We start from the raw sequence: 25,050 nt of genomic DNA, 5'->3' as shown, positions 1-25,050 counted from the left end.
ATGAGAAGAGTGGTGCTTTACACATAGTAACAAAGGAAAATAACACAAGGTTGTGGGATGGAAGAAAAGCTGTTAGGCAAAATCAAACAATGGAAATTCCACGTTGGAATACCAACAATGTAAGGAATAGGACAGATTGCTACTCATCTTAAAGAGGACCTGCTGAGTTACAGACAGGCATAACAGAAAGACTGTTGTTACACATGCAGGTATCAGCTAAAGCCTTCCTCAGCAAAGGGAACATACTCACATTCACAGAAACACACCTAATGCACATTCGGCTGCCACTGCTGGCAGCTCCAACCAGGATGAGACTGTCATGTGAATAGTAATCTGGAGAGGGATGGGCAAGGGAGAGGAATAGCTTGGTATGGCTGTGTGGAGAGAAGAGTACTCTTTGACGGGGTATGCAGGGATTACAGACTGCCAGGTGCAGTGTCAGGTGCTGTTGTTGTTGTTGTTGTTTGTATGTGTGTGTGGGGGGGGGGGGGAGGGGGAATACGGCGAAGGGGGCAGGTGGGGGGGGGGGGGGGGAACAGTTACTGCATGTGCAAGTCTACCAATTTGAAGAAAATCTTCAGACTAGTTCTAACGGCAGCAAACCAACCTGAGTAGTTTGTGGCCACTGTATAAACACCTTACTGCTACTAACAGAAGTAGTCAGAAGTTAACGCGTATATAAAGAGAATTCCAGGAAAAGATTTACTTGTCTGTGCAATTACAATGTCGTGAGGAAAAGTGACACTTAACTCACTGCTACACAACTTTGTGCAAGAAAGGTACACATTATGCAGAAACAAAAATGTTCATTTGTTTACCTACACATCAACTCTGTTTCTGAACTTAGCTTTGGGCAAAATTTGTAACATTATACTTACTGCACAATCTTACAGTAAGTCATGTGTCCTAATGTATGACTAGATTATTTACGAGCACAGTTAACTTTTAAGTGTATGTTAACCGATCTGTTTTAAAACATTCAAGTTGTTAAATGAACACATAAATAAATTTTATGTCCAAACAACAAATTTACTGAAAAAGATCTATATAAACAGCCTTACACAAAATTACTTTTGTTGAAAAAATGTGACATTTTGTGAAATTGTAATATTCTTCTGCAAGTTGAATTTACAAAAATTAAGCTGAATGATTTATTAATAACTGCAGTTAACACAAAATAAATAGCCCTGTCTCTGAAAATGTGTATTTCATGAAACAGGTAGCAAATCCACTTTAAAAATGTTCACTGTCTGGAACTGGTCCAAAACAAATACAAGGCGAATGAAATCTAAACTGTCAACACTCTTGTAATAAACAAATAACTACCAAATGTGTCCATTATTTTGTTCATCACTTAAATTTCAGACCAGGAAATTTTGTCCATTTGCCTTCTCCTCTACACAACTTCACATCATCTTTTGAAATCCTTCTGATAGATTAAAATGACAAGTGATCATAACCTACAACAAATGATATGATAAATGAAACTCACCGAGAGTTCTTGGACGCCATAGCCACACATTATGTTAATAAGCCCACTCTGAAATAAACATAAAACAAAATCCTATTAGTCTTAATGTTATAATTAATATACTAAAATATGCAAGCAAAATTTCTAGACAATGAAATAAGATCCTTACAAAAGATGTTAGTTACTTTTAACCTGATAGCTGTCACAAAATTTCTCCTTTGTGCCACATAACACTGTAATTTTATTTTATTAAATTGCCCTTTTTTTTTGGGAAGAAGTGACTTCAGTTTAAATATCTAATCCACATGCTTAAACTAAAATATGTGATAATTCTGCTTTTAGCATGCAACAAAGGGGACATTTAGTATCATTTTCAACTGTGTCACAAACATGAAGAGAAATTTCATTTTTATGGCACTGATTATTGGAGGAAGGACAGCACAATCAAAACTGAAGGGTGGAAATTTAAATTACTGTTACTTTTAATTTTTTGGGAAGTACTGTAAACACACAATTTTTACCCACGTCCTTCCTTCCAAAGTGGAAATTGCAGCAAGCAGCTGATCATAGAATAGCATAAAGAAATTAACTCCAATCGAGTTGAACTCTGAAATCGTTTTGTATAAAGAAAGATCACACATTAATTTTACTGTGATATGGAATCAACTTTGACTAGCAAAATTTTGTGCATCAAATCAAGTTCAGTTGCAGTGGTCAGTTCATAATTTAGTGGCATTACAAAATGCATTTCATTTGGCACAAATAAAAATAGAAAATAAGTTGTGCCATGTTAAGCACATTGGCCTAGTTCAAACACCTTAACTGTATTTCAGTTTGGCCATACTCCCCATCAATGCTGCCTGTGACCTCTCTAACATTGAGATTTATCTACAGGAGTACAGGGGAGAGAGAGGTGGTGACAGCAACAGAATTGGAATCTGTAATGCAAGCAAACAGACAGTCATCACTTACTGAAAGAACACCCGACACGGATAGACTGTGTGTTTACTCGGCTGTGTCTAAGCGGAAGGGACCATGGTCTATCAGCCAAAGGACTACCTTTGTGTATGCCTGGCACAAACACACTGGACACTTATGGAATGCCAATAAGCTGGATGCATAGAAACTGTGTCGTTAACGTGCTGGACATTCAGTTCGTTCAGGTACTGTGTACTTATGGTTATGTCACCATTTCACATTTCATAAGCTACATGAGCTGTAGAGATTCAACACATCTGTGTACACACTTTATTACAGAGGCATTTGCCAATTTAAATTGTTCAGTGTTATCCGCTTTCTGTATGTGTATCTTACAGACATTTCATTTAAACATGTACAGTCTATGCTTGGTTATTCCTTAGTTCATAGAACACTTGTGCAGGGCGCATATGGCAGTGAAAATTTGTAGTGCCTGTTTCAGGTACACTATAAGATACTGTATTCTATTTGTCATATGAAGGAACTCTAAGGTTATCGATATTAATGCTGTATGAAACGGCACATCATCATGAACCTAATCAAGCTGCACTCTACGCAACAAGATGTGATATGACTATGGAAGTCACCATACATTGCTCCAATATTCTTGGACCACAAGCTAATGGCAGACATTGACTAGTTGTGGACTACAGGGACTTAAATAAGGTGGTGATATTATCTATATCTATGATGGATGGTTTAAGAAGGCAAAGATATTTACCACAGTAGATCTTAATCCGGCATACTATCAAATGCCATTAGAAGAAGAGTCTAAGCATGTAACAGCATTTCTGACACAGATTAGAACCTGTCTGAATTTAATCATTTACCATTTGGGCTGACTACAGGCACAGCTGTGCTCTCATAGTTAATGGCTGCAGCATTTTCCGATATCAAGTTTCAGTATGTCTCTCATTATCTCGATGAACTGGTCCTACATATTGATTCAACACATAAGAGAAGTTTTTCGTAGATTGAGGGGGGGGGGGGGGGGGAGGGGGGGGGGAGGGGGGGGGGGGGAGGGGCAGAACATAGCATTAATTCACAAAAGGTGTCTTCACTTGTCCTACCATGAAGTTTTTAGGCCATATGGTCTCCAACAGAGATTTCCATCAATCTGGAAAGAGTTGAAGCAATCAGACGGTATCCCATCTTACGAAATGTGAAGGAAGCACCCATATTTGCTAGGATAGCCATTTTTCAGAACACTTATTTGTGAGTTTGCAGAGAAAGAACATATGCTTCAAGGGGTTTGAATGATTTACAGAAATTTTATTAAATCTCTGAATTATAAACTCTGGACATACTGCACATGTGGTAAGGAGAAAATTAAGTACTACATCGAGCATAGGCAATTCACCCTAGAAACTGACAAGCAGGTGCTCAGCTGTACGCTGGTCATGCCCAGAAAGATCAGTCATGTAGCCAGATGGGTGACCTCAATATTAATGCTCAAGTGCATGACACGAGTCTTGGCAGCTGAAAACTGAAAGCCACAGGTGAGAGCCGATGACTGAGCCTTTCATATGGCATCCTGTAGGTGATGCTCAGCAACATCCACACTAGAGGAGCAATAATAAAAGCAAAAATTGTCAGTATATATGGAGGGCGATGCCAAAGACTCCACAGCTGCAACTATACCATTGATGGCCATCAGAAAGAGGGGGATGCTCAGTACAGATCCCTGCAGTACGCAAGTCTCTTGGATGCTGGGGGTACTGAATGAAGCACCCAGCTGAACATGGAATAAATGGTGCAACAAGAAGTTCTTGACAAAAATCAGGAGTGAACCTGGAGATCCCACTCATTTAACATAGTAAAGATGTGGTGACCATGTTGTGTCATAAGCCTTCTGTAGGTTGAAAAAGAAGTTATGAGGTGCTGAGGACATGCAGAGGCCATCCGGAGGGTGGAGTCCAGATGAACCAAATTATCAGCAGTAGAGTGGCCTTTGCAAAAATCACCCTTAGATGCAGCCGAAAGGCCCCGAGACTCAAGGAGCCAACACAACCGCTTGCTCACCATGCGTTTGAGCAACTTACACAGAATGTTGGTACAGCTGGCTGGGTGATAACTGTCCATCTTTAGGGGGTTCTGACCCTGTTTTAGTACCGGAACTATGCACTTTCCTGCCACTGGGAACTTGTCCTAGTTTCAGATACGATTAAAGAGGGCAAGGACATGACACTGACAATCCACTAAGAGACACTTCAGCATTTGGTTGTAGATGCGGTCTAGCCCTGGAGCAATATTAGGGCAATGGGCTATGGCACTGGAGAGTTCCCATTCAATGAAGCGGGTAGTGAAAGATAAGCGCATCTGCTCCACCTACAGTTTAATTAGCCAAAAGGTGGGGTGGTGGTTCTCAGACGTAGGTGCACAAGCATAGCCCTCAGCAAAATGGTTGGTGACTGTGTCTGAATCAGTGTAAATGGAACCATCTAAGGAAGTATTTGGTACACCTGCAGCAGACTGGAAGCTATAGACACATCTAATCTTTACTCATACTTGCAGTGGAAAAACACGTGGTGGAAACACACTGTTCCCAAGATTCTTGCTTTCAATGGTGGTATCCTGAAAAAGACATGATGCCTCAGTTAGCTGTCAAAAGAGTTGCCATTGTATGCTAAAGAGTTGCCACTGTATCCTGAACAGCTGCATTGATACTGCCTTGCAGCTTAGGACAACAGCAGAAGTGAACCTATCCCAATCAGCATTGCAGAGAAGCCATCTGGGAGGGTGTCCTGGGGAGAAACACTGAAGGAGTGGCAGAAGATCGTGGACTCTCCAGTGGATAGATGGTGGAAGTCCAGGGCTGCAAAAGGAAGATCAATGGGTGAATAAGTTCTGTGTGCCACACTGAAGTGTGTGGGGGCACACAAGTTCATATGGAAGAGATCGAGCAGTGCCAGGAAAGTTTCAATGTCTTTACCATGGCCAGTGATTACTGCTCCACCCCACAAATGATTATAGGCTTCGGAGTTGCCCAACACTAGGAAAGGTGGGGGAAGCCAAGAAAGTAATTGAGACAGTACATTCTTGGACACAAGATCATCGGGAGGCAGATAAACATTACAGATGGTAAAATCCTGATGTGTCCTTACCTGAACACAGCCACAGCCTTCAAAGGCATATCAAGAGGCACAAGGTAACTATATATGAGTCCTGAATATACATACAAACTCCACCCAATACCCCCTCATAGTCAGTATGATTCTTAAAATAACCTCAGTAGCCATAGAGGGCAGGGGTCCGAGTTGCTGGAAATGCATGTTTCTTGGATGGCAATACAGAATGAAGGGTAAGTGCTTAAAAGCTGCCATAGCTCAGTCAGGTGGTGGAAAAATCTGTTACTATTCCACTGGAGGATCAGACTGCATACTATGGGGGCACGAAGGGGCCTGGAGACGGGGGTTGGTCAGGTTATGACCACAGACCACGTGCTGCCACCACTTGAGACATCAGGAGATCCACTGACATATGTTCTGCAGCACATTGCCTGAGGAGATATGGTGCCTCAGTGGCCACTGGGATCTCCACCATGGGCATAGGAGGAGTGCATGCAGAGTTTGGTAGTGTGAGGACCACTAGTGTTTTCTTCTTCTTACAGGACTTCCTTTTGTCCGCCTCTGCCTCCTCCTCCTCCTCCTCAGAAAATGAGAACTGAGAAGGTTTTCCTGAATTGGTTGCAGGGATAGAGGAAGAACTAGAAGTCCAACGGCCAGCAGCCTGTGGTTCCTTCAGCCATGATCTGGCATCTAGTTGTGGACCAGCAGAAACCGTAGGAGTGAGAGCCTTGAGGGACCTTTTCCTAGCCAGAGAAGCCACAGGAAGATGAGGCACTTCCAGCTGGGGGATGGGGATCAGTGTCCCCAGCAGGCAGGGAGCCAATGCTCCCGAACTGGGTGCAGTGGAAGCACCAGGAGGGCCCCCAACTGCCTCAATGGGAGGGGAAGGAGAGGCAGTCATTAGCACGTGGCTCCGAGAGCCCACTGTAATAGGCACAAAGCAGGAAAGTACCAACAGACAAGGCAACAACACTGAGGATGTAGCATAAGATTGTGTCATTTGTATGGTATTAAGACACTCACACCTTTCCTGACCTTTTCTGAGCTTGTCGAGAGTCTTGTACTTGTGGATTTTCTCCTCATGCTTAAAAACTGAGTCATTTGGTGAGCAGGGAGGATGGAGCATGCCAATAGCTTACACAGATAGGGGAAGGGGCACAAAGAACATTTGCATGCAACGGATGTCTACATCCCCATAGAAAGAGGTAGTAGTGGTGCAATGGGAATACACCTGTCTGAACTTCATACACTTGAAGCACCTCGTAGGAGGAGGAAGATAAGGTTCCACATCACACTGGTAGACCATCACCTTGACCTTCTCAGGTAAAGTGTCATCCTCAGAAGCCAAGATGAAGGCCCCGGTAACAATTCTGTTTTCCCTTGGTCCCTTGTGGACACGACAGATGAAATGCATACCCCATCGCTCTAAGTTGGCCCAGAGCTCATTGTCATGTTGTAAAATAAGATCACGACAAAAAATGGTGCCCTGGACCTTATTGAGACTCTTGTGGGGAGTGACAGTCACAGGAATGTCACCCAACTTTTCACAAGAGAGCAGTGCCTGTGACAGGCTAGGAGATGATGTTTTAATCCAGAGAGAACTGCTTGTGACCTTAGAGATGCCTGCAAATTCCCCATATTTGTCTTCAATGTGTTCAACAGAAAATAAGGGCTTTGTGGCCAAAAAGGTGTCCCCTTCAGTCCTGGTACGGATCAGGTATCAGAGGGAGTATTTTTCTCCTTGTCATTTCATCCTTTGTTCCTCCCACAGTATGGTCGAAGAAGGGAACACGTTGGGACTATATTTAGTTGCACAGTACAAGGTCTTTCCATTCAAAGAGACTGCTGGGGCCACGTGATGAGGAGCAGGAGAAAGCGTTAAGTCGCTTCATGTGTGAACTATCCATCACAGTGCCACCTACTTCAAATGGGGGCTCTCCCCATGGGTGTCACCCAGCCTCAGCAATGGCTACCTGGCCAGTAATCAATTGCTGGGAGCCTTCGTACCCCAAACATTATGGACACAATCTCCATGGCATACATAGGCAGTGTAAAGTGCATGCACCAACAGTGTGATTCCTGTGTGGTCAGGCGGTTACCTCTGCACACGTACTTGACAACCACTCCACGCTGGGATGGCTACCATGCTGGGTTTTGGGCATACTGTGGCAACAAGTAGGAAGGGTGGCAGGGTAAAGACATTGAGCATACAATGCAGTGGGCAACCTTCCCTGCACAATACGCACTTATGTAAAATTTGGAAAAGATGGCAGGTCAAACCCAATAATGGACCATATAATTGTTAATGGAAGACACTATGGCCAAACCAAGGCAGGGTCTGCACCAAAAGGACTATTTGACAGAAAGTCAGAGGAAGTAAGAGATAATCAAAGTGTAGATTTGCACCACAGAAAGAGGAAGTAGTGCTGTAAAGGCTAGGGCCCCGTGTAGCCAAGCATGTACTCGCCACAAAGTGGTGAGGCCCCAGAGGGTAGGCGTGTTGAGATAGTTATGCTTGGGTAACTGGTCCCATTACCACTCAAATATTTTCAGGAGCCTCCGGTGGGGTATATAAGACAAGAGGATAGATCATACAATAATTTATATGGCCAGATGTGGATAACAGGAACTGAAATGTTCGTCCCACACACCTGTGTGTGGGACGAGCAAACCCAACCAATAAAATAAGGTTGGATATTTAGCTTCCAAGATGGTGGACAGACACTTCCAACAGATGTACATTGATTTTGTTAGGTCTACCTAGATCTAAGGCCAGCAATAAGTTCATTTTGGTGTGTGTGGACACGTTTACCTGGTTTGTCTAGTTGTTACCTACTGGAAGAGCAACCACACAAGATGTCATTCAGAAACTGCAAGATATATTTGGTACCTTTCTCCCCCCACAGTCCATATTACTGACAGTGCAACTGCATTCACAGCACAATAATTCAAGCAATTCTGTGGTGCAATGGGTGTACGATATAACACCACCATGCCATATTGTACCAACCCCTCATACATGGAAGGGATTGAGCGTAAGATCTGTGCCCTTCAGGCGCAGTTGAAAAACTGCACAGGAGGAGCTAGATAGGATGAGGAGGGACAAGGGGGTTGGGGAATGGGAGCTGGCTGTTGGAAAGAGATCTGCTAGGAGAAGAAGATTTTCAGATAGTTTTACTATTGGTGTTTACAATAGATATGACCAACTGTCAGAGTCTAGTGGAGAGGAATCTCTTGTAGCTGTAGATGTAGGAAGTATGCAGCAGACCTCAGTAGTTACGGTGGCTAGAACAGTTGCAAAGTCGAAGAGGAAGAAGAAGGTTCTGCTGTTAGGTAGTTCTCATGGCAGTGAGTGGTGTAGGCCAGCAGTTGCAGGAAGTGCTGGGGAGTGAGTACCAGGTCACCAGCATTGTGAAGCCTAATGCAGGATTGGCTCAGGTGACTTAACATTGGGGGGTTATGTAGGGATTTTACTAAAGAGGATCAGGTAGTGATTGTGGGTGGGGCTGGTAATAGTATTGATAGGGATGGGGAGTATGACAGATGGTAACCTGGAAAAGATAGCCACTCAGACTGGCAACACAAATGTGCATTTCGTGGAACTGTTTCAGCGTCACGATCGGACTCATCTTAATACAGCCGTCAGGCATAATAACATGAGACTTGGGGGTGCGCTGATGACAGAAAGCATGGGTCACATTTCAGTGGTGGTGGAGTCTATCAGCAGGACGGGTTTCACTAGACATGGCCTGCACCTCAACAGGTATGGGATGGGAGGTTGGCAAAGCTTATAGGTGACAGCATAGGTGGGGTTGGTGGGATCACTCATGGGAAAATTGCTGCAGTAGTGGGTGTTAGAGCTGCACCTTTTTTAGATTGAAGTCAGCTGATAGGTATTCCTGCTTAAGGGAAGTCTCTCTAACAAAGGAACCACTTTTGAAAAAGCTTAGGTATCCGAGTAATGAGGGAATTAGTATATTTCATCAAAATATACAAAGTATTAGAGATAAAGTTAGTGAACTGCTTATAGATGCTGACTCTGAAATTATTGGTATATCTGAACACTTCTTAAATAAGGAGATAATTCAGAGGCTTCCTTTACCAGGATACAGGTTGGCTGGCAGCTTTTCGAGGAGCTCTTTGCGGTGTGGGGGAGTAGCCATGTATGTGAAAAATGGCATCCCATTTGAGTCAATTGATGTTTCAAAGTACTGCACTGAAAAGGTGTTTGAATGTTGTGCAGGTGTGGTTAAATTTAATGGAGCTAAACTTCTAACTGTTGTTATTTATAGATCCCCAGACTCTGATTTCACAACATTTTTGCTAAAGCTAGAGGAGGATCTTGGTTCACTTTATAGGAAATACAAAAAGTTAGTTATATGTGGTGACTTCAATATTAATTGCATAAGTGATTGTGCAAGGAAGAGGATGCTGGTAGACCTCCTTAATTCATATAATCTTATGCAAACCGTATTCTTTCCAACGATAGTGCAAGGGAACAGTAGAACAACCATAGACAACATTTTTATTCATTCCTCATTACTAGAAGGGCATACTGTTAGCAAAAAGGTGAACGGCCTTTCAGATCATGATGGACAAATTTTAACTCTAAAAGATTTTTGTGCTGCAACACGTGTTAAATATAGTCATCAGCTGTTTAGGAAAACTGATCCAGTTGCTGTAGAGACATTTGTAAACCTTATCAAGGAACAAGAGTGGCAAGATGTTTATAGTGCTGATACAGTAGATGATAAACATATAATGCTTTTCTCAAGACTTTTCTCGTGCTCTTTGAAAGTTGCTTTCCGTTAGAACGTTCGAAACAGGGTACTAGCACAAACAGGCAGCCTGGGTGGCTGACTAGAGGGATAAGAATATCTTGTAGAACAAAGTGGCAATTATATCAAAATGTTAGAAACAGTCAAAATCTAAATGCAGCAGCCCATTACAAACAGTATTGTAAGGTGCTTAAAAGTGTTATTAGGAAGGCAAAAAGTATGTGGTATGCAGATAGAACAGCTAAGTCTCAGGATAAAATTAAAACCATGTGGTCAGTCATAAAGGAAGTGGCTGGTCTGCAGAGACAGGTCGAGGATATAGAATCAGTGCGTTGTGGGAATGTCCGTGTTACTGATAAGTCGCATATATGTACAGTATTTAATAATCACTTTCTGAATATAGCAGGAGAACTAAATAGAAACCTAGTCCCAACAGGGAATCATAAAGCGCTCTTAGAAAAAAGTGTTCTGAGACTGTTACCTGAAATGCTCCTCCATGATACTGACAAGAGGGAGATTGAGTTAATAATTAAATCACTAAAGACCAAGAACTCTCATGGATATGACGGGGTATCTAGCAGAATACTGAAGTATTGTTCTATGTATGTTAGCCCAGTACTTAGCCATATCTGTAACTTTTCCTTTAGGAGTGGTCGGTTTCCTGACCGATTAAAGTACTCGGTAGTGAAGCCACTTTATAAAATGGGAGACATTGATAATGTTGACAATGTTAGACCTATTTCTATGCCATTGGTGTTTGCTAAATTTATTGAGAAGGTTGTATATACAAGGTTACTGGAGCATTTAAATTCACATAATTTGCTGTCAAATGTTCAGTTTGGTTTTAGAAATGGTTTAACAACTGAAAATGCTATATTCTCTTTTCTCTGTGAGGTTTTGGACGGATTAAATAAAAGTTGCGAGCACTAGGTGTTTTCTTTGATTTAACGAAGGCTTTTGACTGTGTTGACCACAAAATATTACTGCAGAAGTTGGACCATTATGGAGTAAGGGGAGTAGCTTACAATTGGTTTGCCTCTTACTTTAAGAACAGAAAGCAGAAAGTAATTCTCCGCAATATTGAGAGTGGTAGTGATGTTCAGTCCCAATGGGGCACTGTTAAGTGGGGCGTTCCCCAAGGGTCGGTGCTGGGGCCACTGCTGTTTCTTATTTATATAAATGATACGCCTTCTAGTATTGCAGGTGATTCAAAAATATTTCTGTTTGCTGATGACACCAGCTTGGTAGTGAAGGATCTTGTGTGTAATATTCAAACAGTATCAAATAATGTAGTTCGTGGCTTGTGGAAAATAATTTGATGCTGAATCACAGTAAGACTCAGTTTTTACAGTTTCTAACTCACAATTCAACAAGAACCGATATTTTGATCGGACAGAATGGGCATATTATAAGTGAGATGGAACAGTTCAAGTTCCTAGGCGTTCGGATAGATAGTAAGCTGTTGTGGAAAGCCCATGTCCAGGATCTTGTTCAGAAACCAAATGCTGCTTTATTTACCATTAGAACAGTATCTGAAATAAGTGACACTTCAACACGAAAATTAGTCTACTTCGCATATTTTCATACGCTTATGTCATATGGTATTATGTTTTGGGGTAATTCTTATGATTCAAAAAGGGTATTTTTGGCTCAAAAACGGGCTGTTCGAGCTATATGTGGTGTAAGTTCGAGAACCTCTTGTCGACCCATATTCAATAGTCTGGGAATTCTGACATTGCCCTCACAGTATATATTTTCTTTAATGTCGTTTGTTGTTAGCAATATTAGCCTATTCCCAAGAGTTAGCAGCTTTCACTCAGTTAATACTAGGCAAAAATCCAATCTGCATGTGGAATGCACTTCCTTGACTCTTGTGCAGAAAGGAGTGCAGTATTCTGCTGCATCCATTTTCAATACGCTACCACAAGAACTCAAAAATCTTAGCAGTAGCCCAAACAGTTTTAAGTCTGAACTGAAGAGTTTCCTCATGGCTCACTCCTCCTATTCTGTCGAGGAGCTCCTGGATGAGCTAAAAAATTAAGCAAATTCCAGTGTTACATTGTTGATTTTCTTTATTTAAAATTACGAATTGTCATCTGAATATGTTTTTTTATATTTTATTTTATCTGTTTCTAATATCGTGTTATAATTTCATGTATTGACTCGTTCCGTGACCATGGAGACTTCTCTCCTTAATTTGGTCCCATGGAACAATAAATAAACAAACAAATAAATAAATAAAAAAAATGAGAGAACCTCGCATCTGCTCTCGTAGCACACCGCACCAAAGACCAAAGTCAATGAGATCATTCGTTGCTTTGCTTAACCATGAAATTTAACACTGTGCGCCACCAGAACTACCAGACCACAGTCAGAAATTTGCTTCTATGTTACCAAATCTCAACTCCAGTGAAAACTTTAAGGTCCATGAGTACTTATTGCCTGAAAGAAAAAGTGCTCAGCAGGTGGCTGTACAGTGGAGGAAAGTCAAGAGGAATATTCAGAAGGGTTATATGAGGGCAGCCACATGATACAATGAGGGGGCGACAGCCGAACAGCTACCAAATTGGGGACAAGGTATTTGCCCAGAATTTCAAAGGAGTGAGCAAAGCTTCAGAAAAAATAAGCTAAAATTGTTGCCCAGATTCTATGGACCCTTTGGAATTCAAGAATTTTTAACACAATCATTTGAAGACACTCCAAACAGGGAAGGTGATCTGGCCACAACTAACTCCGGTAAAGCCAGGTCTGTAAGGGCTGATTCTGGAGTTTGTTCAGCAGGGAGCGCAAGAGGGAAGGGTGGTGGTGTGTGTGTGTGTGTGTGTGTGTGTGTGTGTGTGTGTGGGGGGGAGTGACTATGAGCTGTGTTCAGCACTATGGCCAAGGTCGGCAACACCAGAACTGTAATTAAATGTTGTTCATACTCCCTATCAATGCTGCTTGTGACCTCTCTCACACACAGAAGGGTTTATCTGCACGAGCACGGTGTGGAAAGTGATGGTGACAATGATGGTGAGTTGAAATCCGTAATGCCAGTAAGCAGGAAGTTGTTGCTGACTGACGCAATGCCCCACTCAGACAACCGAAGTGTAAGAGACCATGGTCTGCCACACAGAAATTGTGTGTTGTCATTCAGTTCTTTCAGGTACTGTGTACTGAAGGTTTTGATGCCATTTCATGGTTTCCATTTTTATGATGTACTATTATTTGCTCACGAAAATGCCTGTATATATTTCATGTGTTAGATTAAGCACTTCCATATACACACTATTACAGAGGCCTGATTTAAACTGTTCAGTGGTATCTGCCTTCTGTATTTGGTATTACAGACGTTTCATTTAAACATGTACAGTCTACGCTTGGTTATTCCTTAGTTCATACCACGCTTGTGCAGGGCGCATTCAGCAATGATACTTGTAGTAACTGTTTCTTATATGCTTGGCTCTTATACGCCCATCTTCAGATGTTGTAAATTGGTGCTGTGACCCCAGAGCAACGTGTATGAGGCGCGGTGTGCTACCTGTGAGCACAAAGCATGCTTTGCTATGTAGGTAGCACACTGTGCCTCGTACACGTCCACTGTGGCACTCTGGGGTCACAGCATCAAGTTACAACACCTGAAGATGGGCGTATAAGAACCTGAAACTGGTCATTTGATAGTAAAAGAACTTTACAACTGTAGCGGTATTTTCAACCTCTGGTATAATGCTCGGTTGCGGATGTTCCTCCAACAGGATTGTTTGGAAAAAAAAAAAAAAAAAATTTCGTTCATAGTAGAAATCATTTTATTGTTTCTCATAACACTCCTCATTAAAATTTTACAATTTTTCCATGCATTGATAGCAATCCTGAAAAATTTTTTTCTATTCTCTAAACAGTTTTGGAAGGATTCAACAACTTCTTAGCAATGAAAATCATGGTCCACACATCTGACATAAGGAAACAAAACTAAAGCATTAGGCACTTACTTAATCAGGCAAATATAGGCAATGATACATTAGTTCAATGTTTTCTTCCATCAAATAATCAACCATTTAATCTAGCATGTGACAGACGGTAATGTCAGAATGAAGAATGAAGAAAGATGCAATGTTTTCGATTATCTCTCCCAATTTTGCCAATGATCTGAAGCCAACAAACTGCTGCATACCATTCAGAATTAACCATATTATGATCTACTAAAACAACTGTCACGACATGTCCAGTGGAATCAAAGAAACAAGTAATAATGCTTTTGGAGCTGCTTCATGAATGAACCACTGTTGTCAGTCTTTGTTCACGAAAAGACACCTAAACATTTGACTGCTGCTTAAATTCCTGCCTGTAAGAACATATCTAAGTTTTGTTCCCAATTGCAATGTAGTATACACATTTTGCATTTATTAGTCAAATTTTTTTGAGCATTTCCTTACAACGAACTGACCCAACTGACCAATAAAGCCAATTTTCACCTTCAAAGAAATTGCACAAAATCTTCCAGAAACATATTTATAGCCAAGTGTTTATGCAAAATCAAACTTGCTTTCTATCTGATGGCTACCTCTCTGATCACATCACACATGGCGTTTTGGAATATCACCCAATTTTTGGTGACCTTCACAAACTTCCTTGCTGCCAGAAGCATGACCATGGTGAGACTTTCAGACTGTAAACAAACTTTCCTGAAGGTGATCGACTGGCAAAATCTGAATGAAGCAATGTGAGCTGCTGTTTTTCACAACACTGTAAACAATCTACTTTGACAATTTCTGAGCTCCTATTGATCTAACAATACCAAACAAAAAGTTTAAAATTAATAGTTATGTCACATCTCAACAGCACTGTCTAGTCCTCGCGTGTCAAAACTCACAGTGTGACCCTTGTATACTCATCTACAGAAACTTAGGTAGTGTTGAGTCCACAAATGTGACACCTAGCTCATTATCTGGCAATGCACTGTCTCCTACTTACCACAGTCATTCATGCACATAAGGTTTTATCAAATATTTTGCCGCATGTCTATTGTGATAGTTAATGGGTACAGTTTGTAAACAGCAGAGGCAATAAGTGGCTGGAGACGGCTTTATTTATGGCTGTAATAAATGTAGCTCTCAACAGTGTTATGGATGTGGCCACTGACATCCATATTCAGGTATTAACCAACTAGACATTACATGCAACACTGATCTGATTTGAATATGCAGCAAGACACTGGTAGCCTTCCATGAAGCTACTGCCTTGAATAGGAGGATATTTTACAAAATATAACTGATTTTCATTAAAGAAATAACTTACATAAAAAGTTAATTCCTCAACTAATAAAACAGAATTGGAAAGACAGGAACGAGCAAAATGGAAATTTTTAAAGGAAGTGTTCTACCCTACTTCTACCACCATTTTATTTAGGTGTCCTACAAGGCAAGATAAGTGGGATGCTACCTAAGAACAAAAAAAAAAAAAAATCAGACTACAAATACATTTCAATGATACGAATTTTCTGGCAACTCAGAACAAAAAATCATCTCCATTGTCAATAGAATTGATCTGTACTGAAAGACCCCAGTCGAGTTACATGAGTAGAGTAAAATTAAGAAAAGAAGTATAATTCCCTTATAACGTCTTAAGTTTTTTTAAATATCCAGCACTATAGCCACCAGTACACTTAATATTATTTAATGTGCAAATGATAGCTGGATGTTGGTTATGAAATAGAGATGGCAAACTGAGACTGTCCTCAATTGTGACCGAGTCCCTTTCAGTATGCACCACTTCAGTTGATGTGAGATTAAAGCAACTGATTGGCATTGATATCAAATAAAAAAGGTAATTCCAATGAACATAAAAGTTAAGTAACTTAGTAATTTTGGCAGCAGGGAGATCTGATACTAGACTGATTCAGATACCAGAAAGCATTTTTAATTACAATAGAAAAATGTGTTTAGACTCAGGCTCCGATAGTCACTAAGCAAAAATTTCATTTTTTAATAATTTGGTTACATGTTGAAGGTTAATTATATGATATGGGGAAAATAATTAGTGTAATTCTGCATACTGTATTACTATTGATTAAAAGTATTTGTTCTGAGTTTGTTCTGGACTTTAACTCTATTCCATACACTGTCAATCCTCACAGTCTCTTGCACACATGTATGAGCATAAAAAGGAAAATTCAAAAACATTTTTACAAAAACGAAGGAGAGAGGTTCATTAGAAATTTGACATACAAAAGAACTTACACTGATGTCTGTAGCATTCATGCAGCAGGAGAATGGCACACCACAGCGTTCAACACTGGGCGAGGAACAGTTAAAATATTCATTTTTTGACCAATCCATGTAGCCTTCTGAGCTGAGACCACAACATTTAAACTGAAAAAGGCAAATATTTATGTAATTTTCAGTAATAAGCAAATAATTTTATGCAAAGTATTACAAGTAACTCAGCGCAACTTTAACAACGTAGGAAAAGACATTGCTACTTACCGTAATGAAGACGCATCAAGTTGCGGAAAGGCACAATTAAAAGACCCTTACATAAAGCTTGAGCCACAGCCTTCATTTATAAAAGAGAGACACAAACCATTCACACACACAAGCAAGCACACCACACACACACACACACACACACACACACACACACACACACACACACACACAAAAAACCACCAACTCTAGCATCTTGGCCCAAGATGTGTGCCTGAGGGGTGCTTGCTTGTGTGAATGGTGTGTGTCTCTCTTACTGACAAAGGCTGTGGCTGAAAGCTTTTCGTAAGTGTATTAACTGTGCCTGTCTGCAATCTTTATGGTAAGTACAACTTTGTAACATTCATAAGAACAGAAATATTTCACTTATGACATAGCATTATATCTTTAGCAATCCATTACTACTGACCTGTGTTTTGCTTATTAATATCATATATAAAGACAAAACTTCAGTCACGAGAACTGGAATAAATAGATGAACACTGACATTAGTGACGTGGGAAAACATGCTATGTGAAGTTTTCATCATTCTTCCAAATTTCTTTGAATTTGGGCTGCTTCAATTTTACTTTCACTCTACATATTTCACTGAAATTATTTGTTAGAGAATGAACACATTGCAATCATGTTCAAGGTACACACTCAGCAATCACCTATGGTGATTTTAGAAGTAAGATTAGGATTTAATGCCATGCTGATGAGATCATTAGAGGTTGAAGTTTTGACAGGACAAGGGTAATAGAAGCACCTTAACCACTTCACCACTTAATTTGAGTGATTTTGGGAAACAAACTTGATACGTATGGTGGGTGTTTGATCTTTCTAAATGTGGGTCCAATGATTTAAATACTGCATTGCCTTGTTCAGTATGATGTGGACCAGTTGATACAGTTCAGAAAATATCATGGCATCTTCTCACTCTCAATGAGAAGCTTCTGAGCTTGAGCCTTTTCCCTCTCTGTACAAGGATGTTAGTACTTCTTGAACAATGTATGAACTAAAACTTCACAGTACCACTTAATTTTGTTCATTGCACATATCAATGTTAGCAGTGTTGAAAACCAGTTGAAACTGCTAAAATGCAACAATTTAACATGATTAAGAATATCATTAACACCCAGTAAAAGAGGTACAGTCTGGTTTGTACCTGTATAAAAGGCTTCTTGATGGACGTAACGTACCACAAAGCAATTCTCGGTATGTGTGATGGCCCACTATAGCTCATGTTTTATGTTAGTGACTTAGCAGATAATGTTATCTATGAGGAAGTATTATCTGATAAAAGGTGTAATAATATTCAATTATATAAAAATTTTATTGACTATATCTAATGATAAACAACTAGCACCTAACATAGGAAAATTTAAAGTCATGGATTTCATTGTATATGAAACAGTAGTAACTTATGACTCTACAGTTCATAATTACAGCTGGTATCAGTCATATACAGTGACCTGGATTGGTTATACAAACACCTGGAATGAACAATGTATGGGGATATGAAGTGGGACAATCATGTAGAATCAATGATCAATTAAATGACTGGCAGACTGATTTATAGGCAAGATTATATGAAATGGATTGCTTATAACATAATTTTATAATCTGCAAGCAAGTGTATGGGATTCATTTATAGATTGTATTAACACATGCACCAGAAAGTTATAAACAGAAGTGCAGGCAAATGTTAACATATTTTTATGGGTTAGCAAGGTTTAAGGAAATACAACAAAATATGAATTGCCAGACACTTCAAGAATGACACACATTTTCCCAACACTGGGTGGAAAATTCCACGAAGCAGTTTTCAAGACAGAATCTCTGAATATTCTTCAGCTTCTCAGATAATACTCTTATATGGACTGCAAATGTAAAATTAGATTAAGAACAGCATGTCCAACACTCTGTCTATGATGGGGAGAGAAAGAAAATTGTCTACAGTACGAATAAAATTATCTTCGTCATGCATTTACAGTGATTTGTGGAGCACAAATGTAGCCTGTCAATCACAATACCAAATAGGAATTAATGTCAACAACACGCACCCACCTTGACAATCAGTTTGCTTTCGTGTTTTTTTCTTTTTCTTTTATTTTCAGTACTTTTGAACTGTTACTCCTTCAACAGAAGTCCAAACAGGGATATAATCACTGGAAGTTTTCAACAGAATTCAAAGGCAGGTTTATAACAACAACAATACCGTGTCAGTGTTTCGAAGGAGAAATAGCTGAAAGTTGTTTCTGATGTCTATATAGCCTGAACACTGAAACACACATGAAATTGTTGTCGAAGGAGCTTACAAACCTGTTTTCCTGTACCTGAGTGCTGATGGTGAGGAGTGATAAGAGGTTAAAAATAAACACTGCTACTCAAAAACTTATATCAAAATGAAGATATGCCACCAACAAACCACTTAGTCCAAACAAATATGAGATCTTAAGAAGTAACACTCACTCAAACACACACTACTAAAGCTTTTACAGCAACAGAATTTTTAACTTCGTTATACGAGCTCAGAAACCAGCCAAGTTCCACTCAAATGTATATACAACCTTCAATTATGGGGTGGGGGGTGTTTTCTTCAGCTTTCCTCTGTAATGTTGTGAGCTTGTGCTAGACAGAGAAGGATTAGGTGAAGAATGGTTCTAGCAATAAGACTAACTTCATTTTCTCACACATGTACCAGAGGTTTCAATCATTTTCTAATACGTCAACTTTAATTTCCCTTTCTTCTCAAGCACTGCACTTTTTCTGGATCTAGATGTTGAAGTTTCACTACTCATTTACTATTACATAACACTATTTTAAACGTACAGTTATTGTCGAACATGCTGCCTGAATTATGTAGCCTGGCTCTGCATTGAGACAATGGTATTTAGGGCTCCCACCACATAACGCAGGACTACACTACACACAGCAGTGACACGGTAATGACTCAAATACTGAACACAAGATCTCCCAATGCATGCAACAGGAGTGAGGCATACACACAATAGTTGTAGATTCCCATAGTAGAGTCAGCCAAACCTCTACAACTTTAATACTAAATTTAGCACTGTTGTACTGAACACTAATAGACAAGCTGGTTTTCCTGGGTGCCATCTACTTTGTCTTAAAGCTGTTTTTTGGTCTGTGACACCTAGTCACAATGCTTTTTGCAGTTTTTCTACATCTGCATTCAGTACAATACAACATGTCACTGTACAACTGCTAAAATTGAGTCAAGTACAAAACTGCTGTAAATGCTTAACGCGCCCGCGCCCCAGCCATGATCAGTGGAAGGAAGGTAGAGGCTACCATGATGAATGAAAAGATGGCAGTTAACATCACTAGAGGTTGTCCACAAGGAGTTTTGTCCCCTTTATTGTGGAATCTAGTGGGAAAAAACTCATTGAGGAACTAAGTTCCAGACAACGCTTTCGGCAAGTATACGCAGACGACCTTGTCATAATAATACTTGGCAAATTTACTGACACAGTTAGGAATATGGCACAAGGGCATTGGACATTGTGCAAGACTGGTGCATTAATCAGGATATAAGGGTTAATCCCAAGAAGACTGTTGTGGTACCATTCCCAAAGAAGCATATCCAACATTCAAGTTGGTATCTAAAGCTCTTCGATGAAACTAACGGTGAAGGGGATAGTGAAATACCTAGGGGTAACCTTAGATGACGAACAAAACTGGACCCCTCATATTACGAACATCTTGCTCATGCCATAATTACTGAGGGTTGGAGTGAGGAAGGCGATATGCATAACAGAACTAAGGAAGTGATTGATGCAGTCAAGGGTATATCAGAAGGGGGGAAAGAAAGATTGTGTGGGTTGTTGTACCACTACTAGGATTTATTCTCTGATCGACCTGGTAAACTTACCGATTTCGAGTACTCTATAAAGGTGAAACCCCACGAACCAATAAAATGCAAACCGTATGTAATACCTTTAGCTGATCGGGATGCCATCACAGTTCGATTAAAACAAATGTTGGATTGGGGTATAGTCAAACAATGTAGGAGCGATTACTGCACTCCTATCGTTATTGTTAAAAACATGATAACTCGGTCAGAATTGTATTAGATGCAAGAAAAATAAAGTAATTATAAGGGAATTACACCAGCCTGGCGATATGGAGGAACTGCTGCAGAATTTTAAAAATACCAATTTAATGTCCAGTGTTGATCTGACACCGGGATTTTGGCAGAACCCGTTGTTAGAGGAAAGCAGGCTGTACACTTCTTTCCTTTTAGAGGAGCACCATTCGGACTTACAATTTCTGTGGCAGTTTTTGTAAGAACGTTGAGTTGTGTCCTGGAGGAGAGTCTGATGAGCAAACTCGTGATATACGTAGATGATATACTGATCTCTACAGAAACGCGGAATAGCATTGTCGAATTTTGGAGGAGGTACTCATGGCTCTGAGACGATGTGGAATGACTTTAAAGGTAACGAAATGTGAGTTTGTTTGAGCAGAAATTCAATTTCTGGGGCATATCCTTACTTTGGAAGGAATTTTACTTAGTTCTGAAAAATTAAAGTCCATTGCCGAATGTAATAGACCCAAAAGTAGCAAACAACTGAAGTCATACTTGGGCTTGTGTGGTTTCTACAGAAAATTCTTGGGGAAAGAAGGAATGAATATTCCAAATTTAGGCAAACTGTTGAAGAAAAATGCAGCTTGGAGGTGGACCGAGTAATGTGAAACGGAATTCCAGGGTATGAAGGATAACTTTTGCAATAGTAAGGTATTGTACTACCCAGATACAAATCTCCCTTTCTGTTTAGCGTCGGACAGTTTGGACTATGGAATAGGTTGTGAGATATTTCAGGAAAAGCTAGTCGATGGAAAAATTGAACACCATAGTGTGGCATTCTCCAGCAGCATGCTAAATAAACACAAACAGGGATACAGCATATCGGAGAAGGAGATGCCCGTGATTGTGCACAGATTTAACATATTCCACATGTATTTAGAGGGCAGAAAAGTGACAGTGTTGTCAGACTACAAGGCACTGAGTTATCTGCAGGACTGCAGGATACTGAACGACCACTTAATGCGTTGGTCAATGTCCATGCAGCAATTTGAATACGAAATCCGCTACATCAAAGGTACAGAAAATTGTGTTGCCAATGCTCTGTCCAGATTACCAGCGGGAGCAGAAGACGATGGAAAGGAGGAGCCAAACGAATTTAAGCTACTGCACATGAAGGGAGTAGCGGGGCACAAAGAAATTTGTGCAATGTGCAAAGATATGCGGCAAGCACAAAGCGGCGATCCTGAACGGAAACACATTAAGGCGAATTTCGACAGCAAGGGATACGAGAAAGTACTCAAATGTTTTAAGATACACAAGGGAGTGTTATTCCGGTGGAAAGATGAAGAGACGGACAAATAGAGACTGTGTTTTCCCAATAGGTATGTGGAACAGTTAATAGACTACATCCATTTAAGTCATGGCCGTTACAGGGCCGAAAAGTGCACTGAAATCGTCGAGGAATAAATAACCTGGCCAGATGGGTCCGCGTGCAGCTGGTGGCGTGCGACTGTTGCCAACGGGTCAAACACTGCACGACTGCTCAACAAGGGGAAATGCAAAACATTATACCCACTAAAGTCAGTGAGTTACTGGCTGTGGACAATTTTGACCCACTACCCACAGGATGTGGCAGCATGAAGTACATCTTTGGTGTGGTGGACATGTTCTCTAAGTTCATTAAACTATATCCGATATGGAAGCGAATACTAAAACTCTGATCTCCAAAATGGAGAAGGATTTCTTCAAGAATATTGTAAACCAGTAAGGCTGTTGTCTGACAACAGCTCACAGTTTACTTTGAATGATTGGAACACATTCTTTAATGACCTGGGTGTGCAACATATCCATGTATCTGGCTACCACCTGGTGAGCAACCCACGTGAACACTATATGCGGGAAGTAGGACATTTATATAGGATGTATGCCAGCAATTGTCATTCCAAGTGGGTGGAGTACGTGAGCGCGTTTGACGATGTACTCAACAGCATAAAAAGTAAGGATACGGGGTACTCACCTTTGGAAGTCATGACTGGGGTGAAACCAAAGTTCCTACTCACAGAAACAGTAAAATTCCTGCCACGAAAAGCTGAATTGGCTGCTGAAAGAGAGCAGGTAGTAACGACCCACATTAAAAATTTAGCCGCTCAAAGGAAAAGGTGACACGATGGGTGATACAATCCAATGAAGTGCAAAGTGGGGGACAAAGTGCTTGTACGCACCAAAGAGCATTCCAATGAAGTGGACAGAGAGATAAAGAAATTATTTGAGTTATACTATGGACTATTTGTTGTGCAGAGTGCCCTCACCCAAATGCATACCGTTTAAAATACCCTGTCTCTGGAAAACCTTTGGGTCTAAGAAATGTGGCAGAGTTGAGACTGTACATAGAGAAAGGGGAGAAATGAAAAGCTGTTATTCGTAATTAGTGGTAGTAATTTTGGAGGGACGATTTTGTATGTTTTACTTGGGGATTCACTGGTAATTTGTTAGTTTATTGTGGCGCTGTACATGTGCAAGAGGGGGAAGTTTAGGCACTGAGGGTGCGTGGAGGTCGGGGACCTTGTGGATTAAGTAAAATATGTGTTGATTTACATGCTTTGTATAAGAGTGTGGCAAAGAATTTAGTGGTCAATTTGAAGGATATTAAAATTGTAATTGTTTGTGAATGCAGTTTTTGGTGCGGGGAAGTAGGAAGGTTTCATTAAAGTCAATTAAATAGAACTTGTGGGAATTTGAGCTTACTGTGATTCAATCGTTTGCCTTTTGACTTTATTCCTAAAGTATTGTTTTCTGCTGGTGGGAATCTTTAGCAAGGGTTTGGGAAATGGTTTGTTGACATGTTTCTACTTTTGGGTTTCGTTGTAGACAAATATGTCACGATAAACGGTGGGGCTCGGAATTCAGAGGCAGACACAATTTCTGCGATGCACTTGGTCAAAAGACTGATGCGAGTTGATCAATACTTCGTGCTAAAACCGTGTGAGCGTGTGTAGTGCAACGGAAGAATTAGTGCAAGAAGGTGCCTTGTCCAAAAAATTGTTTAAGCATAACTGAAATGCAGGCATTATTTAATATGCAGTTTCGTTCATAATTTGTGTTAGTTTAAGTTTATTTCGAAATTCATGCTGCTCCCATACCACTACAAAAATTTTGTAAACACCATTGGCCTGGTGTTTTAACCATTTAATTCTGTCCTTTGTAATTTGTTTTATATGTACTTGTATGAACTGAAGGGTGTTATTTCTGAACAATCTGGCAAGTCAGAATGTTAATATAAGTGGATGTGAGTGAGATAACAGGTGAGTTGTGGCACCCTGCAAATATTCGAAGTTCAGAGTTGGCATGGCCGGACGGGCAGCTCTGCAAGCCAGGGCTCGTCAGCAACCACATGGTGCTGAACAGTAGCGGGAGCAAGTGGGGTAGCACCAGCACGTGATCCAGACTGACCGCGTGGTGAAAGAGACTTTTATGCCGGGAGTGCCAAAGATGGCGGACTTTGTGAAATCATAATGACAGACATTTCACAGTTCATGTAGAAATTAATAATAGCCAGAGGAATCAAGATACCTTAAAAAGAAACCTGAACATTGTCATTATTTGCATGATGATTCTGATGGTGTAATCAGATTTTCAATATCTTTATTAGTTTAAATTTAGTATCTGACTAAATTATACAAGTAACACCCAGCAATGAGTTTCCAAAATCTAAATGGTTCATCTGATTTTGCTGATCGACATGTCTTTAGAAAGCTACTAGTGTGAACCTAAATTGGTATGAATTACAGGCATGTAACTTTAATAGTACACGAGTTATTGGAGGTCAAAGTGGACGATTACTATTGATCACGTCAGGCAATAAGTACTCCACAGTTACACAAAAAAAACGGTAGCAGCGTGCTTATAAATATATTTATTCATCAATGTCTTTGTTTATATCCGATATATACTAATCATGAAGAAAGCACAGAGGCATTAGATTACTGGCCTACTTTTTAAAACTGTATATGTATTTAATTACGTGTGTTAGATCGTGTTTAAGGTTCAGCTGTAGGAATATTTATTTAATTTCACGTTATTTAAATGTAAATCCAGTATTTTGCATTTGTTTCAATATGTTTGTGAGTGTGCACTGGCTTGGTGACATTGTGGGAGTGCTCGAGCCAATCACAGTGCTCGTTACTACAATAGACGACTACCAAAGTCAATGGAGAGACTGGATGGAAAGTGGGGGAGGATTGGGTGCACACAGGACACGAGG

General features: G+C 40.3%; 1 protein-coding gene across 1 annotated transcript in view; it reads right to left on the bottom strand.

Moving 5' to 3' along the window:
• The window catches only part of LOC124605587 (tetraspanin-33-like), a 57,751-nt gene that overhangs the window by 22,579 nt on the left and 10,122 nt on the right, over positions 1-25,050 (bottom strand). The window contains exons 4-5 of the mRNA XM_047137374.1: positions 16,511-16,642; positions 1,493-1,540 (exon numbers count right to left, since the gene is read on the bottom strand). Of these exons, the coding sequence (XP_046993330.1) occupies positions 1,493-1,540; positions 16,511-16,642 (180 nt within the window). The remainder of the gene's footprint in view (positions 1-1,492; positions 1,541-16,510; positions 16,643-25,050) is intronic.

The sequence above is a fragment of the Schistocerca americana genome, chromosome 3 (assembly GCF_021461395.2).
Source record: "Schistocerca americana isolate TAMUIC-IGC-003095 chromosome 3, iqSchAmer2.1, whole genome shotgun sequence".
In the NCBI taxonomy this organism is placed as follows: Eukaryota; Metazoa; Arthropoda; class Insecta; order Orthoptera; family Acrididae; genus Schistocerca; species Schistocerca americana.
This window is presented reverse-complemented; position numbering and strand designations above follow the sequence as displayed.